At 40.4% G+C, this 17,235-nt stretch overlaps 1 protein-coding gene across 3 annotated transcripts in view; it reads left to right on the top strand.

The window, feature by feature from the left end:
* The window catches only part of NFKB1 (nuclear factor kappa B subunit 1), a 159,139-nt gene that overhangs the window by 22,320 nt on the left and 119,584 nt on the right, over window positions 1-17,235 (top strand). For all 3 annotated transcript variants that reach the window (XM_069093942.1, XM_069093941.1, XM_069093943.1), the window contains 2 exons: window positions 14,454-14,502; window positions 16,685-16,772. In XM_069093942.1, the coding sequence (XP_068950043.1) occupies window positions 14,461-14,502; window positions 16,685-16,772 (130 nt within the window). In that variant the 5' untranslated portion in view covers window positions 14,454-14,460. Of the gene's footprint in view, window positions 1-14,453; window positions 14,503-16,684; window positions 16,773-17,235 lie in introns of those variants that run through there.

Genomic DNA, 17,235 nt, shown 5'->3' with positions numbered 1-17,235 from the left:
TGCCTTTTGGAGGGCAATTGGGGTTAAGTAACTTGCCCAAGGTTACATGGCTAGTATTTTTGTGTGGGTGTTAAGTGTCTCAGGCCGGAACTGAAGGTTCCGACTGACTTCAGCCAGGGCTGACACTTTACTTACCTAGCCGCCCCTAAATTCCTTTTTCTTGAAACAACCTTGGTAGGGCCCTGGAATCAGGAGAACCTGAGTTCAAGTGTGAACTCAGACATATTCTAGCTCTATGAGCCTGGGCAAGTCACTTAACTCTGATTGCCTCCAAAAAACCCAAACCAAAACAAATAAACAAAAAACCCAATCTTATGAAATGAATGGTGCAGTGAGTAGCATCTGGGTTAAATTCTATATCCAAAGTACTTTGTAAGGCACGGAGTGCTTTATAAATGTATAAATGTAAGAAATTGTTATTTTTTATCATCATCATCATCATCCCCATTTTACAGATAATTAATCTGAACCTGATTAGTTGTGACGACCTCAAATCAAACAGCAAGTAATCTATGCCTACAACCAAGGCCATCCAGTTCTAAGTTTTTCCACCACGCCATTTTCTAGGGTCTTGATATTTGAATGGAGCTGCAGTTTCATTATTGGTGACCAATGAATGCCCTCTCAATCCTTGTCATTGTCTTCCCATAAATCATCCCTTGTCTGTCCACCTAACATGCTGGGGACCTTCCTCCAGATCTTTTGACAATGAGAGGATACTGGTAGAACATAGGCCTCTTTGTCCTTCCCACTTTGAGCTGCTTGCTGGTTTCCCCTGGCCTTGACAAATGGAGATCATAGTCACAGTTGATTTATTTGCATAGGCTTTACTTAAAAATCCATGGAGATGAGAGAAGTTGGCTATTTCAAGATGGTGTGTATAGCTGTTCCACAGCAATCCTGTAGCCCCAGGACCTCCAAGGAACATGAAAATTAACGGGAAAATGCCTCTTATAGCTGAGAAACCCACCTTTTCAGGCATTGTCAGGAGCTGTTGGCGGCTAAGGGGCCACAAGAATTTTAGACAAAGGATCACACGTAGTGTAGTGCGGACTTGGCTTCATTTAGGTCTAGGTGGTACTTACTCTGTGCAATAATTTTATTTTGTTTCATTTTTCACTCTGTGTCCAAGTACTGGGCACATTTCCAAGCTTCAGTAATGTATACAGTATTAGGGAAAGCTACTGTGTTCTTGGCTTGCACACACTTCTACAACATGTGACTGATTCACTTTTTTGTCTGATCACACAATTCTGCTACCTCTTTTGCATAATACTTGTTTGCTAGTCTGTTGTTGCTTACGTCTGTCCAATGTATGCCTTGACATTGCCATTGGATAACCATCAACTTTAAATCTTTGGAGACTGGTATTCCATGACCTGTAGCCACATGATGTTAACAGAAGAATAATGTCTCTTGTTTCAGGGATAAGTTTAGAGTACAATAGTTTCCCAAAGGCAGTCTAGTCCTAGCTCATTGTCTATGGGTGGTATTGGTCCAAGATGCAAGGACTGATGAATCAGCTCTATATGTTGTCAGTCCAGCTGCCCATCATTGGACAATAAACATCCTTAATACACTTGGTTTTTAGAAAATTGGGAAAACTTTTATGTGGCTATGTATCTCATTTAGGAGATGGCAGTGTTCTTGGAGTTGATGTAATCAACAGAATGTCACTAAAAAACTGGCACTTATGGAGAATCTCGTCTTCTATAGAGATTCCCTCTAAAATTTATGCTCTGGCTTGGCCATCCATCATGGCACTGGGAAACACCACTGGAGATGGTGTTTGGCACATAAGGAGAATGTCTTATTATTTCTCTCAGGGCACAATGTCAGTAATAATCTGAATGTCTTCACAGGCCCTACATCACCAAAACTAGGCTAGTTTTTTCCTTCAAAGATAAGGAATCCATCCTCAAGACTTAATTGACTCAAGGACTAAGGTTCAGGCCATTGAGGTACTTTTTTTGTGACCCAAGTAGCAAAAAACTAGAGTCTAAGGAGTCAGCATATCTTCCCTCAGATTTCTGACTAGCTAACAGTCAAGGCTTACCCAGAGGCAAGGCAACATTGACCAATATCCTTTCCCGGCTATGGCTGTGTTAACCATATTTGTTAACTTGAGATCTCTGAGTGGCTCATTTTATCCTGTTCTGGAATCTGAACCTGCCTGTGTCAGGCCTGGATTGTAAGGAACAAAGTTATCTCTGTTGTTATTATGCAAAAGAAAAATAAGCATGATGATGTTATCAGATGTATGACCAGAGAAGAAATGCAAAAGATAATCCTTACCCTCAGGAACTTATAACAGAAAGGAGGAGACAAGAAACAAATATATATGTACAAACAAGCTATGTACAGGGGTGGGGGAGGGATAAAAATAATTAACAGAGGAAAGGGACTAGAATTAGGAGAGGTTGAAAAAGCCTTCCTATACAAAATGGGATTTTAGTTGGAACTTCAAGGGAGTTAGGCAGTGAGGTAAATAGAGCGCCTGGCCTGAAGTCAGGATGACTCATTTCCTGAGCTCAAATCTGGTCTCAGACACTTCCTACCTGTGTGACCCTGGGCAAGACATTTAACTCTGTTTGCCTCAGTTTCCTTATCTATAAAATGAGCTGAAGAAGGAAATGGCAAAGTACTCCAGTATCTCTGCCAAGAAAACCCCAAATGGGGTCCTGAACACCAACAATCAGGAGCAAAGGAAGGCAGGAAGCAGAGGTGAGGAGGGAGAGCATTCCAGGCATGGAGCAGAGCCAGAGAAAATGCCGAGAGGAGGGAGATGGAATACCTTGCTCATGAAACCTATAAAACCAGCCATGTGACCTTGGGTAAGTCACTTAACCCCAATTGCCCTCCAAAAAGCAAAAAAGAAAAAAGAAACATATTTTGACTGGTGTCATTTGATGGAAGAGTAGGTGGGAGTGGAAGGTACTAGAAGACTAAATGGGGATGGTGGCTAGGTTATTATGAAGGGCTTTGAATGCCCAACAGAGGATGCTGGTTTTGATCATGGAGTTTATCAAGTAGAGTTGAAATAGTCAGCCTAATGACGCTATCTGAGGCAGGTTTGGAATTCAGGTCTTCCTGAATGCAAATCCAGCATTCTTTATCTGCTGGGTCAAGTATTCTTGGTAATTCAGCTGCTTTTCCTGTCTTTTGGAGATCTCTGAATAGCATCAGGGGCACCCATGCTGGTCCTTGTATCCGTGGGTATCAAAACAGCTTGTAGATGTGGTCACTGAGTGTAATGTAATGCCAAAAGAAGGCAACTTCCCAGGTTCAAAATACCAGCATAGGTGCTCTCTATTTTATTCAGTGACCAACCAAGAACAGAGAAGATTAAAACATGACATCATTCAAAATACAGCATTTACTAGGTGTGATTAAATAATCTCCAAGTACTACCCCACCCCAGGACTTTCCAATCATTCAATCAATTACAAAGTCCCTGTTCTAAATACTACTCCACCCCTAGGCTATACCTTCATTTGGTCCACCACAAAACCCCTCTTCTCAAATGGAGATTAGTTTCCAAACATAGGTAAAGTACCTTCATTTGTCAATCACAGAGCACAATAAGGTCAAAAGTTCCCCACCCCTGGATCACAATTCAATCTACCCCAGAGTTACATCAAGTTTAAACACAGCACTTAATACCCAAATGGAGCTCTTTTCTTCATCTTGACACGAGGCAAGTTCTCAGCAATCTTAGTTCCTGGGGAGACAAGGCTTAGCAAGGCCATAAGATACATTGCCAGTCCCTTCATGAATTCATCCTGTCTGTAGAACAGTCCTAGAACCCCTGAACACATTAGCAAAGCCCTCTCCCAGGATTTCTGTAAACATACAACAAGAAAATCCTTCTTCAGGGCTTCTGAACCAACAGAAAGGCTCCCAGACCCCTGCAACAACAGCACTGTCCTTCACCAGTGGACAGTATTCACTCTGTCTGCAGGACAGTCTCCAGACCCCTGCAACAACAGTACTGTCCCTCACCCGTGGACAGTATTCACTCTCTGTCTGCAGGACAGTCTCAGGGCTTCTTAGCGAACAGCCAGGTTCCAGGACTTCTTCAACAAAAGGACAGTCTTTCACCAGTGGGCAAATCTGGCAAAATAACATCAAAACAGACAGACAAAGTACCAGCAAAACAGCCATGTCTCCTCAGTCCTTGGCAGCTCAGGGGGCAGGTCTCAAAAGTCCAGGGCAATTCAAAGCGGCCACCAGCAATTCTCTTAGTCTCTCTCTCTCCACGAGGTGCTGCTTCCAAAAAGATCTTCCGCCTCTCTCTAGTGTCTCTCCAAATCTACCTCACCAGCTCCTCCCAGTTCAGGACTTTCTTTTCACATCAACAAGCCCATCCCACAGGTGGGATTAACAAACTCTGGGTTTTAACACAATCAGTTTGAAAACCAAGCCAATACAGGGGAATCTTTAATTGCCATTACTATCACACTGAGGAACAGACGTGTTGAAGAGGCAGAGACTGATTTTCAGAAAGGGAAGAAAGTAGCCTCGGGAATGTGCCGGCTGATGATGGGTTTGACATCCCGTCCCAGCAAAATTCTGGAAGGAATTCATCACTGGATGATTTGTGGGCACTCAGAAGGGAAGCAGATATTCCTGCAAACTTACTCAAACCTTTTCCGACAGGATCCTTAGGATCAAAGACCTAGCACTAGGCAGGAGCCCAATCCAAATCCCTCATTTTATAGGTTAGGGAAAGTAAAATCCTGACCACTGACTTTTCTGAGCAAAGCCGGGATTTGAACCCATGACCCTCTGGTTCCAAATCCAGTGCTCTTTCCCTTACACTACTAGTTCTGAGAAAAATTCTGTAAACATTCCAGGATTGCATCAAGACATTTGAAAACCTTTTGCAGTATCTTTGTGGACAGTGGACCAGATGAAAAGACAGTTGGAAACATTCCTTGGAGGCAGCCAGGTGGTACAGTGAGCCTGGAGTCAGGATGACCTGAGTAAAAATCCATCCTCAGACACTAGCTAGTCACTTCATCTCTGCCTCAGTTTCCCTAATTGTAAAATGGCAATAATTGTACCTACTTCATAAAGTTGTTTTGAGGATCAAACTATCTAATATTGTAACAACAACAACAAAAAGTGCCTGCACTATATTAATGCTTATTCCCTTTCCTTCCGCAGATAATTAAAAATATTGACCTGATATTGAGGAGAGAGGTGGGAACTTAGGACATATTCACCTAGAGGACACAGTTGAAGCTGTGACAAGAGGTGAATCCCTTAATATAAGTGAAGAAAGGGCCCTTGGTGGTTCAATGGCTAGAGCACCAGGTCTAGAATCAGGAAGATGAGTTCAAATCAACCTCAGACACTTACTTGTTGTGTGACCCTGGGCAAGTCACTTTATCCCTCTTTTCCTCAGTTCTTCATCTGTAAAATGGGGACACACTAGAGAAGAAAATGGCAGACCACTCCAATATCTTTGCCAAGGAAACCCCATGGACTTTGTCTGTGGGGTCGTGTCCAGTCAGACATGACTGAACAACAATGAGTAAAGAAAAGAAAAATTATTGTAGTTTGAGTAGAAAATAACTCATTTTAAGGTGGCAAGTCATTACTTAATGTTAGCAGAAATTTACATTAACTAGCTACTTTTTAGCAGAGCATTCTAACCGTTGGTTCCATTTTTCTTTACTTAGGAGTTTTGGTAGGATAAATTTTTATTCGTGTGTGTGTATATGCATATATACATACACATACATACATACACATGCTACAAGACCAGAGTGGAATCTGGCACATGGGAGTCAGGGAAGGAAGGAGAATGTCTTGTTTTGGACTTAATCAATCAAAGAATTAATAACTACCGAAGTACTCCACAAAAACAAAATCGAGTGTTCTCACTTAGTTGATGATAGCATAATCTCTAAAGATAACTGTTTAGTGAGGCTCCAGAATGCCTCAACTCTCTCTCTATCTGTATGTATGAATGTGTATATATGTATACGTATGTATTTATATGTATATGCATGCGTGTATGTGTATACGTATATGTACATCTCCAGAGCAGGATGGTAGTTGCTGGGGTTGTGTTTTTCTCCCAGTTACCAAAGGGAAACCAAGAAAAAACAGCAAAAAAGCAATCAGTGCTTGAACATGAGGGTTAACTTAGATGGAATAATCATTTCTTTCAGGTGGGGAGGTGGTGGGATTTGCTGTTGCATTTTAAATGTTTTTTCTTCTTGAAATGAAAAAAAAATAGTGAAGAATTCTTTTCAGAGCCCTGTTTTGAGTATTTTGTTTTGTTCAATTCAACATACATGTTAATCAGTAGAGATACAGATTTTCAAATTCCCCAGGACTCAAAGTGTACACTAAGAGAGATCTTGAAATAAACTTAAAGGTTAGGTTTTCATTTATCAGGCCACGTCAGAGTAGACCCATTTGAAGATCCCTAGGAGTCCTGTCATAGAGATAGTATAATTTGGAAAAAAACAGTTTTATCTAACAAGTCAAGAAGAAAAACCACTGCTGTCTATGAATATGATAAATAATCCTTGCTTTCCATGTGAATAAAAACAGAATCATGAATTATGGAATAATGGTCCATCAGGAAATTGCAAAGTAGTAATTTTTATGGATCCTCCTCTGGGATTAACCATGACTGTAGCCTCACAGATCTTTAATTAAAATAGGAAATGAAAAATATTATTTTATGCCTATTTATGGGATTTGAGGCTTTCTCTTCTTTTATTAATTAAAAAAAATTTGAACTTAAAACACCACAAATAATAAACATTTTCATATGCATAGCAACTGAGTAGTGTAGAGCACAGGACTTGGAGTCAGGAAGAGCTGAGTTCAAATTCATCCTCAGATACTTACTTGCTGTATAACATTGGAAAAGTCACCTGACTTTTGGCTGCTTCAGTTTCTCCATCTGTAAAATGGGGATAACAATAATGCCTTTCTTCCAGGGTTGTTGTGAGAATAAGATGAATTAATATTTGTAATGCATTTTTCAAACCTCAAACATCTGCATAAATGTTATCAATTATCATTATAATTATTTTTTGGAGGGAGTAAGGTAGGGCAATTGGGGTTAAGTGACTTGCCCAAGGTCACACGGCTAGTTTTTGTGTTGTGTCTGAGGCTGGATTTGAACTGAGATCCTCCCGGCTCCAGGGCTGGTACTCTATTTACTACACCACCTAGCTGCCCCTAATCATTATAATTATAAAACAGAAGAAGAGAATTATACAGTAAAGTGTTAGTCTCTGTTATATACAGCTTCCTTTTCATTTAACACATACAATAACCAGGTAACTTACAGAGCTGTCCTTCTGAACTTCTTGATGTGTGTGTATTTTTAAAAATTTTCTCAGTACCTCTTTTTTCTTTTTTCCTGACAATCCTCTTAGAAACCTCTCCTCTCCCTTCCCCCTCCCCCTGCTGAAAGAAAAGAAAAACACACCTCTTGTAATGAATGTGCTTAGTTAAGCAAAACAAACCCCACATTGGCCACTTCCGAAGATGTGCACATTTGAGTCCATTGCTTTTCTGGGACAGCTCATTTTCAAGAATTCTGCTGAATAAAGCCCGAAACATTTCTTTCTCCGGTAATACCTACAGCAGGATGTTGAGAAGAAATGGGCCCTTTTCAAAGAAAATGTTTTGAGCGAGAGCCTCCAAATATTTGTTTTTTCTTTTTCTTTACCTCACCCATTTATTTACAGTGGGGGTTGTGGCTTTCAGACAGAGTTGGAAGATACGTCTATCCCAAGCATGGTGAAGTGGATAGAAGGCTGGTTTCAGAGTCGAGATAGCACGGAGTCAGGTTGTCTGAGGACCATGGTATCAATCAGGAAAGTGATGCCATGACATGTAAATGAATTGGATTTAAGTGAGGAAGGGCTCTGCAGAGTCATCAGCCTCATCCAGAGGCCAGATATAGGTCAGGATGACTGGAGAGGGCCAAGGATGCAGGGGGGGACCTCAACCTTTTCAAGCTGAGGTCTAAACCAGGTCTCACTTTGCCTGAGGCATCCTCTACGCCCTATACACATACATATTGGTCATATTACCCTGGGCAAGTCACTTGACCATCCCATGTGCCCAGGGAACTCTCTTTGGTGGTCAGATTAGTAGAGTAGAAAGAGCATTAGTCCTGGAATTAGAAGGCCTGAGTTCTAATCCCAGTTCTAATCACTTCCCAGGCTTACGAACTGTGTGACTTCGTGTAAGTCACAAATTCTCTGCTTCTCAGTTTAGTCATCTGCAAAATGAGGCAAGTTCTACTAAATGACCTCTGAAATCTCTTCCTCTCTGTTTATGTTCCTATAAACAAGAAATTTCTTTACAACCCTCCCTCCCCTGACCAGTAGTCATCCAAACTTCACGTGAAAACCTCTGATGAAGAAATAGCCAGTATACTGCAAGGCAATGCTTTCTACTTTTGGACAGCTCGGATCGTCAAGAAGTCCTTTCTGTTGTTCCTAGTTCTGCCTATTGGGGCCGAGAACAAAGCTATTACCCCTACCCCCCGCTTTTTTTGAAGAGTGAAGGCAAGGCAATTGGGGTTAAGTGACTTGCCCAGGGTCACATAGCTAGTTGAGGATCAAGTGTCTGAGTCGGGATTTGAACTCAGATTCTCCTGACTCTAGGGTCAGTGCTCTATTCACTGTGCCTCCTACCTCCCCCCTCCCCTTTTTTCCCACATGGTTGCTCTTCAGTACTCAAAGACAGCAATTTTTCCTTCTCCATCTTAAATATCCCCAATGATTTCTTACCTGATATTCTTCTGTAGCTTGGTCCCTCTTGCCCCCACTTACTAAGTCCACTTCCTTTGGACATGCTGCAGATTGTGTTTTCTTCCTAAAATGTGCCAGTGGTCACCAGATCATCATATTCCAGATACTGTCAGACAAAAGCAGAAGACCCCAGGGCCATCACTTACCCTGTTTTGGGAGCTGAACTTCTAATAATATAACTTAAGTTTGCATTAACATTTTTGGCTAAAATTCTGTTGACTCATTTTGAATTTGCAGTCTGATACTTAAGACCCTCCCCCCCCCCCCCCCAATCTTTCAGGTGGACCACACTGCCCTGCTTGGACTTGTACAGTTGAGTTTTTGTGGTTTTGAGTATATGCAGATTGATTTTTTAACCTATTTAAGACTTTAACACGTTTCTCTATTAAATTTTATCTTGTTGGATTCAGTCTTTCTTTCTAGACTGTCAATTATAAGTGTCTTCCGACTTTGGGCTACCTCCTGGCCAGGTTTGGCTTAAAAGAGAAACTATCAAGACTGAGCTGAGGCTAGATCTAATCTTTAGAAGCAAGATATTTTATCTCTGTCTTTCTGACAGTTCCCAGAGTTTCTACACTTCTAAGCAGAGAAACACGAGGCGTTGGTCTATTCTTAGGAGAATGGATGGTCCTTTGAAATAAGACACAATTACATCATGTTAATTTAACCACTCTTGCTGGCTTCAGAGAGGAAGTACTCCATACAGTGGGTATTCGGAAGGATCTTCACACAAGCAAATTGTGAACATCTTGGGCATTTCTACTGGAATTCACCCTTCACCCTCCCTCCATATCCTACCCTTCCTCCATTCTGAAGTCAGTCAGCTTTGATGCTAAGTGTGAAAAGCAAAACAAAAGATTCATTAGCACATGGCATTCACTTGCTAGCTGGAATGACACAACAAACATTTACAGCAGATGGAGGAAGAAACCTAGTACACGAAGTGTAGACTTCTGGACTTCCCAGTGTGGTCTAGTACCCTTCACATTACTTTGTCTCTCCCTTTTTGATTTCTCTCTCCTTCTTCAAAAGTACAATATTGAGAGGTGGGGGAGAAGGAGGGAGAAAGAAGGGACTTTCCCTAGTCTTTCAGTGCCACGGGCTTAGTTTATATTTTATAATTTTAGACATAAAACCTACTTTTGTAATTAATGCAAATATTACCCAGTGATTCATCCTTTTTAAGTGAATCTTGATTCCTGGAGTGTTCTATTTACAATTATTATAAAATTGTACTGACGTTACTATTGCTTGCCTTAAGATTTTTACTGCTTTGGTTTATCACAATAGATTTGTCTGAAGTAGGGAAAAAAACCAACTTTTTGTAGCTTCTGATTTTAACTGTCAGTCTTGATCCCCCTTTAGATTGAAGCTAGGCTTTAAGCTTGTAGTTCACTTGCTTGCTCTTCTTGCATTCTCTATCTCTGTCTGTCTCTCCCTCTCTTTCTCTGTGTCTCTGCCTCTGTCCTTCTCTCTCCAAACACGCGCCCCCCCCCCCCTCTCTCTCTGTCCCTTTCTCTTTCTCTCTGTCTGTCTGTCTGTCTCTGTCTCTATCTCTCTCACACACACAGACACACACAATCTAGGTCTTGAAGGGACCTTAGAAGCCATTGGGTTTAACCCCTCAATTTTCACTTTATTCATGAGGAAACTGATTTGTCAAGTTAAATGACTTCTCCAGGGTAACAGCTAAAAAGTGTCTGAGGCAAAATTTAAACTCAGTTCTTGCTGACTCCAAGGCCAGTACTCTGTCACCTAGCTGCCTCTAAATTCTGTGGTTTGCAGAGTGTTTAACACATTACAGGTTCTCAACACATTTAACAGAAGTAAGATAGTAATGATTCTGGTGGTGTATATGAAGTCATTTGGGTTGTATGATACTATAGAATATCAATGAGATTCATAAAAGCTTCTTGGGAACCAATTTTTAGAAACCAAATGTGTGCCCAGATGTTTGTTTAGCTGAAAGTTCACCTCTGTATCACAGGACAGCCCGACTATAGTGAATGTAATAACTGAAGTTGGAGTCCAGGGACTTCGGGATTCCAACCGTTCTGTCTTACTTGTGTGACCCTAGGCAGGACATTTTGCCTGTTTTGGCCCTACTCAAGGGCCTCTGTAAAGTGACGGGATTGGACTAGGAGATTGCTTTTTTTTTTTTTTTTGAGGCAGTTGTGTTTAAGTGACTTGCCCAGGATCACACAGCTAGTTAAGTGTCTGATTTGAACTTGGGTCCTCCTGCCCCCAGGGCCAATACTGTATCCACTGTGCCACCTAGCTGTCCCTAGGGGATTGTTTAGGTCCTTTCCAGCCCTAGGTTTATGTCCCTAAGCTCCCAATTAAATAAGCACCCAGTCTCACTTCTGCTTTTAGTGACCAACTTGTCACGACTGGATGAATCAATGGAAGGTCAGAGGCAATGAGCAATGTTCAGTCATCGCATTGTAATGTTTCTTCTGCTGCTTCCAATAAGAGGAGCAGTGGTTTAATATTAAAGTTAGTAAGTTTAATTAATAATATTAACAAATGCTTATTAATTGGACTGGATTACCATACCGTTACTATAATGGCATGCTTTACAGTTATAAAACCGTTATGAGAGGCAGTGGGACATGAGTGAAAAAGTTCTAGATTTGGAGTGAGAGGAAGGACCTGGGTTCAAATGCTGCCTCTGGCACTTACGACTTGGGCAAGGCATCTAAACTCTCTGAGGTTTAGTTCTTCTGCTGTAAAACTGGACAGGATATCTTGTAAGGTCTTTTCCAACTCAGTTTCTTTTCCAGTGACCTTACCGTCACAGAGCTCATCTGACCCTCTTCCAAAATTCTATCTTGCAGATAAAGTATATATATATTTACAACTATATGTATGTATATATATGTGTGTATATATGTCTGTATAATTTATAGATAAGGCATATATGTATATGTAATTATGTATGCATACAGGTGTATGTATATATGAAAGAGAGAAAGAGGGAGATGGAGAGAGACAGACAGAGAGAAAGAGAAATAGAGAGAGAGGGAGGGAGGGAGAGAGAGAGAGAAAGAGAGAGAGAGAGCACTTTTTCTAGGTCAGAGAAACAAGAGATTTTGCCCAAGGTCGAACAGCTAATGTGGGACAGGGCCAGAACAGGACTCAGGACTGCTAGTCCAGTGATATTTCCACTTTTCCAAATTGTTATGGCTGATGATATTTACACTTCCTCATAATCACTACAGTTTTTAAGGATTTTCGTTTTCACCTTCCGTGTAGACTTCTCTAAAGTAGATGAGATGGAAGGAGAGAGAGAAAAGTTTGGAACTCAAAAGCTTTTAAAAAAATTAATGTCAAGTGGCTAGGTGGCACAGTGAATAGAGCACTGGTCTTGGAGTCAGGAGGACCTGAGTTCAAATCTAGCCTCAGACACTTAACACTTACTAACCATGTGACCTTGGGCAACTCACTTAACCCCGATTTCCTTGAAATCCCCCCCTCTAAAAAGTTAAAAAAATAATTAATGTCAAAAATTGTCTTTATATGTAATTAGAAAATATCAAATGCTATTTTAAAATAGGAAGTGGAGAGCTGAGAGTAGTGGGAAATAAGATTAGATATAAAGCCTTCTAATCTAGAGACAGATCAATCATTCAATTAATAAATGATTAGAAAATTAGGTGACATGGACTTGATATTTCTGGAGGAAGAGGATTTTTTTCATACTGTCTTAAGACATCTGGGTCTCTTGCCATTTAGGGCATTTAAGGGAATAGTCAGCTCTTAAGCTGAATTCAGTATAAAGGTATACAACTTGGGTGGGCAATTAGCCAACCTTAAGTATACTGCAAGAACAGGGTTTTATTTATTCATTTATTTATTTTTAATTTATTTTAATTTCTAATTTTTGTAAGAACAGTGTTTTTAAAAGTCTTTTAATTTTTCACATCACATGGGCAAAATTGAACATAAGATAGGCTGAAATAAAATTAACTTAGATTAAAATAATGATTAGTCAATTAGGAACATTTTATGAATGAGATTCTTTATCTGTGGCACTGAGACATTAGCAGGGCTTTGCTAAGACCAGGATGTGCTGGGACCTGCAGATTCTAGGACTCTGGTATGTATTTAGGCAGCTGGGGAAGTGCTGGTTTTGGAATCAGAGGATGAAGGTTCAAACCCTGAGTCTGACACTTACTGTCTAGGTGACTTTGGATAAGTCATTTAAATTCCCTGGGCAGCTGTTCTCTCAACTATAAAAGGAGGGGGTCGAACTAGTTGACCTGAAAAGTCTCTTTTAGGCTTAAATCTATGTGTCTGTGAACCTTTACCATTAGCTTTTTTTTTTTTTTTATAAAGCAATCAGGGGTTAAGTAACTTGCTCAAGGTTACACGGCCAGGTGTTTCTGGGTGGGTGCTAAGTGTCTGAGCCGGGATTCGATCTCCAGGTCTTCTCAACACTGGAGCCAGTGCTCTTACTCGCTGTGCTACCTGGCCTCCCCCTACCATTAGCTTTTAATTGTACTTTTTAAATAGGCTTCATTGTTATTAAGGTTATTGGATATCAATGTGAAAATTGTAGGAAACAGCTTAGTTCAATGGAATGAATTTATCTCAGTGTCATGGAGAAATTGAAGACAGAGACAGACTCACTATATTTAGGCCCTTCCTGAAGCATCATAATTGGCTCTGATTTCTGCACTTCAAGGAGCTCGTAGAGAGCTGTGAGATGCTTGAGTGCTGGAATCAGGGTGATCCAGCTCAACCAGCTTTGGAGAGCTGATTGTTAAATTTTCAGTGTGAGTGTTTACCCCTCAGAAGAATAACAAAGATTCTAAACCAGGGCTTGATTTATTGTTCTTTTGATGGTCTGGGTTTAAGAAAGTGATGGAGAAAATGTTGATGATGCAGATTAAGCCTAAAAGTGTTTCATGGTCATGTTTCTGCCCCACCCCAATCCAATGTTAAACATTTTGGTAGCATACCACTGGCTGGCATCTAGGTTTTTAAATTTGATTTTTAGGAATTAGGATTATTTAGTCCATGTGGGTATTTCCCCCTTCCCCTTTATATTGCCTTTTTCTCAAGTCTGCACTTGAGCACTGAGCCTGGCTCCTCCCCATCTTTTCAGTTTATGTACTTAATGAAACTTGCCTTCTTGCTATTCCTAATACAAGACACTTCATCACCTGATTCTGGGTATTTTCATGGCTGCCCCCACCCAGGCCTGGAATGCTATGCTGTCCCTCCTCACCTTCATCTTCCAGCTTCCCTAACTTGGGGTCTGAACTAAAGTCACATCTTCTGCAAGAAGACATTCCCAGAAGCGCTTAAATATCTTCCCACTGAGACTACCCCCAGTTCATGCTGTTTTCCTGTTGTCTTCCCCATTATTTTATCAAACTCCTTGAGAGTTTGCCTTTCTTTGTATTTCTGGTGCCTGAGCTAATCAATAAATGCTAGTTAACTGACTTGATATTTTAAAACTCCCTGGTTCATTCTTGTTGGATAATTTTGAAAGTTTCGGATTTGCTGTTCCTCATATTATCACCAAAAGGAGGCCTTCCTCTCAAGTTTCCGAAGAAAATCACGATTTCCCCCATGAGGAAGACAGGGAGGGAGGGAGGGGATCTTTTCCATTCTCACTCTCCAATGCCTTTCTTTTCTTCCTTTCAGTTCCAGAATGGCAGAAGAGGATCCTTACAAATTGGTAATCCATGAACAAGTAAGTGCTGGAGTGGTGGTGTTTTCTTAATCACGTTTAAAACATTCATTTTGACTTATTAAAAATAGGCAGAATCAATATCAGTATTGCTAGTTAATGAGTCCATTGAAAAGCTATCATAGTCAAGGGGTCTACAAAGAATCTGCAAGGACTCAACAAGACATATTTCCTTCTTCCTACGTCTACACTCCCTATAAAGATAGTTCCTAGTCCTTTGTGGTGGCCAGATCAGCATTTAGCTTTTATTATCTCTGCTGTGGACCAACCTTTCTCTCAACCAATCAATTCAAGACCAATGATAAATTGGTTTCTTTAAGAGTTAGAAGCCCTGAAATTTAAATGTAATGATTTGAGTTAGTAATATTAAATTGATGTAACCTATAAAAATAGGTAACTGTTATTCCAGAATAACTTTATTGATATTTAAAAATGTGAATTAAAAAAACCACAAACAAGTTGTTGAAGGCTACTTTGTCCCATCTTTATAGACACTCCCTCATGCCTCTAATTTCATATCCTTACCTTGTAACAACATTCTAAAGACAGAGTCTTCCATATACAGACAAGGAAGGGACACTCAGAGGCATGTTCACCCAGTAAGTGACAAAACCAGCAATGAATCCAGACAAAAAAACAAGGTCAGAAGAGCTCATAAAGTCACTTTCCAGGCAGCCAGGTGGTGCAGTTAATAGAGCACCAGCCCTGGAGTCAGGAGGACCCGAGTTCAAATTCGGCCTCAGACACTTTACGCTTAGTAGCTGTGTGACCTTGGGCAGGTCACTTAACCCCAATTGCCCTGCCCTCCCCCCTCCAAAAAACAAACAAACAAAAAAATCACTTTCCAAAGAGCAAAATGAACTCTCCTGCTTTGGTTTGGGTTCTGTTTTTCAAATAAAACACAGTTTTTTTGATAGCACTGTGTTTAATCAGATAGTCAGTCTGCAAGCATTTATTAAACACCTACTGTAAGCCAAGCACCTTGGTAAGGAGGAATAAAAGATAGTGAAGACATTCCCTGCCCTCTGGTAGCTCACAGTCTAACCCAGGAGACTACATGGAGATGACCATGTGGTGTGTGTGTGTGTGTAAACCTCATTAATCTTAGTGTCTTCCTTCTGAGACTACCCTAAAATTATCCTCTCTAGTGAAGTGTAAAAAAATACAGATTTATCCTGGTAAAAGTGAAAAATTAACTCCCACACACTTAACAGTTGTTGTTTTTTGTTGTTGTTTTTTTTGAAAGGGGGGAAACGGGGTGGGTCCAGGAATTCCTTCTTTGAATATGACATGACTGACACTTGGTTAATCAGAATGGCAGAACCTTTGTTTTACCTTTCACTTTTAATATTTAAAGGTGAACCCTAACCTAGGTATAAGGACTGTTCTGCTTGCTTTAAAACCATATTTTCCTGCCTAAACACAGGAAATCTTTTATCAATAAAAAAATGGTCGGCCCTCCAAAAACTGCCGGGCAGACATTCATTTTGAAAGTCTCTCTCATGTGGGCATCTCTACCCTCACTAGCAACCAGGGTGGAGCATTTCCTTATCTTTCTTCTCTTGAGGGGGAAGGGGCCCTGAAAGGTGTGGGCTTTGTGTGCATTTTCTTTTTCTTTTCTTTCTTTCTTTCTTTCTTTTTTTTTTTTTAACTCTGGGCTCAGTGGTTCACACTTCCTAAAAGTCAGCAAGTACCTTCAGGACAGTACCCAGTGGGGCTGGCTCAAGATCCGATGCCTTCTCTTCCTTAGCAGGGATTTCTGTAATGTGTGGCACAGCATGGGTCGGTTCCTAGTTCCAATACCTGTAACTGAATGTGGAGCTCCTCAGAGACTAGTCCTTCCTCTTGTCTACAACCAAGCCCTGAGATGCCTCTGTTTTTTTTTTTTTTTAAACCAACCAGGGTCATTCTGAAAGTTTTCAATTTGCTATTCTACATAATTTCAAAAAGGATCAAAGCCTCAAGAAGGGGACTAGACATAGAAATAAGTAAGCACTGCATGGTAGATATTACCTGCACATTCCTTAGAAAGAAAAAAAAAATGTTCTTCACTAGTCTTTGTATAGTTTTGGTGTTTTCAAAAAATATACATCCATTGGTACAGTATTTTTTATACTTCAAATTCTACTTTTGTGTCCTAGGAGAAATGTGGTTTAACTTATTTTTAAATGGTCTTTTTTTTCAGATGTTTCCAATGGAACCTTATAATATTGGGATAAATACAATTTTTAATAGTTCAGGATTACTTTCAGCACAGATGCCACTGATAACAGGTAAGACATCCTTCTTCCTCTGTAGAGTTAAGCTGATTTTTCTCCTGTGGTCATTTTGTTTCATTTAAAAAAAAATTAAATTCAGATGTCCCAATTAGTCTACTTTAGAAATTCAGGGATTTGCTTGAAAAGGAGCGAAATTATTAGAACACTAAATACAGTATTTTTACCAAAATTGACCTGAATAAAAGTACATCGGCTGCATTACCCATAGTACACATAACCATTGCTATGAATGCCCCCTGTTAGCTAGAGGTTTTATGCCTTGGATGCCCTCTGGGCCCAGACCACCCTCCCTTCTACTTTCTCGCTCCAATCTCTCTTCAGTTTTGTTTCTCAAGCTCTCTCTAAAAAATATCGATTTGTCTTTAATTGTGCTGTTAACTATGCCTTCCACAGCACTGCCATTTTCCTTTTCTCTCAGTCCTTTCTTGTTGAGACCAATGTTGACGTTATTCCTTTC

This window comes from Petaurus breviceps, unplaced genomic scaffold (assembly GCF_028583685.1).
Source record: "Petaurus breviceps papuanus isolate PSGF00001 unplaced genomic scaffold, PetGlider_PUasm1.0 126, whole genome shotgun sequence".
NCBI lineage: Eukaryota > Metazoa > Chordata > Mammalia > Diprotodontia > Petauridae > Petaurus > Petaurus breviceps.
Note: the sequence above shows the minus strand (reverse complement) of the source record. Positions and strands in the feature narration are given on the sequence as shown.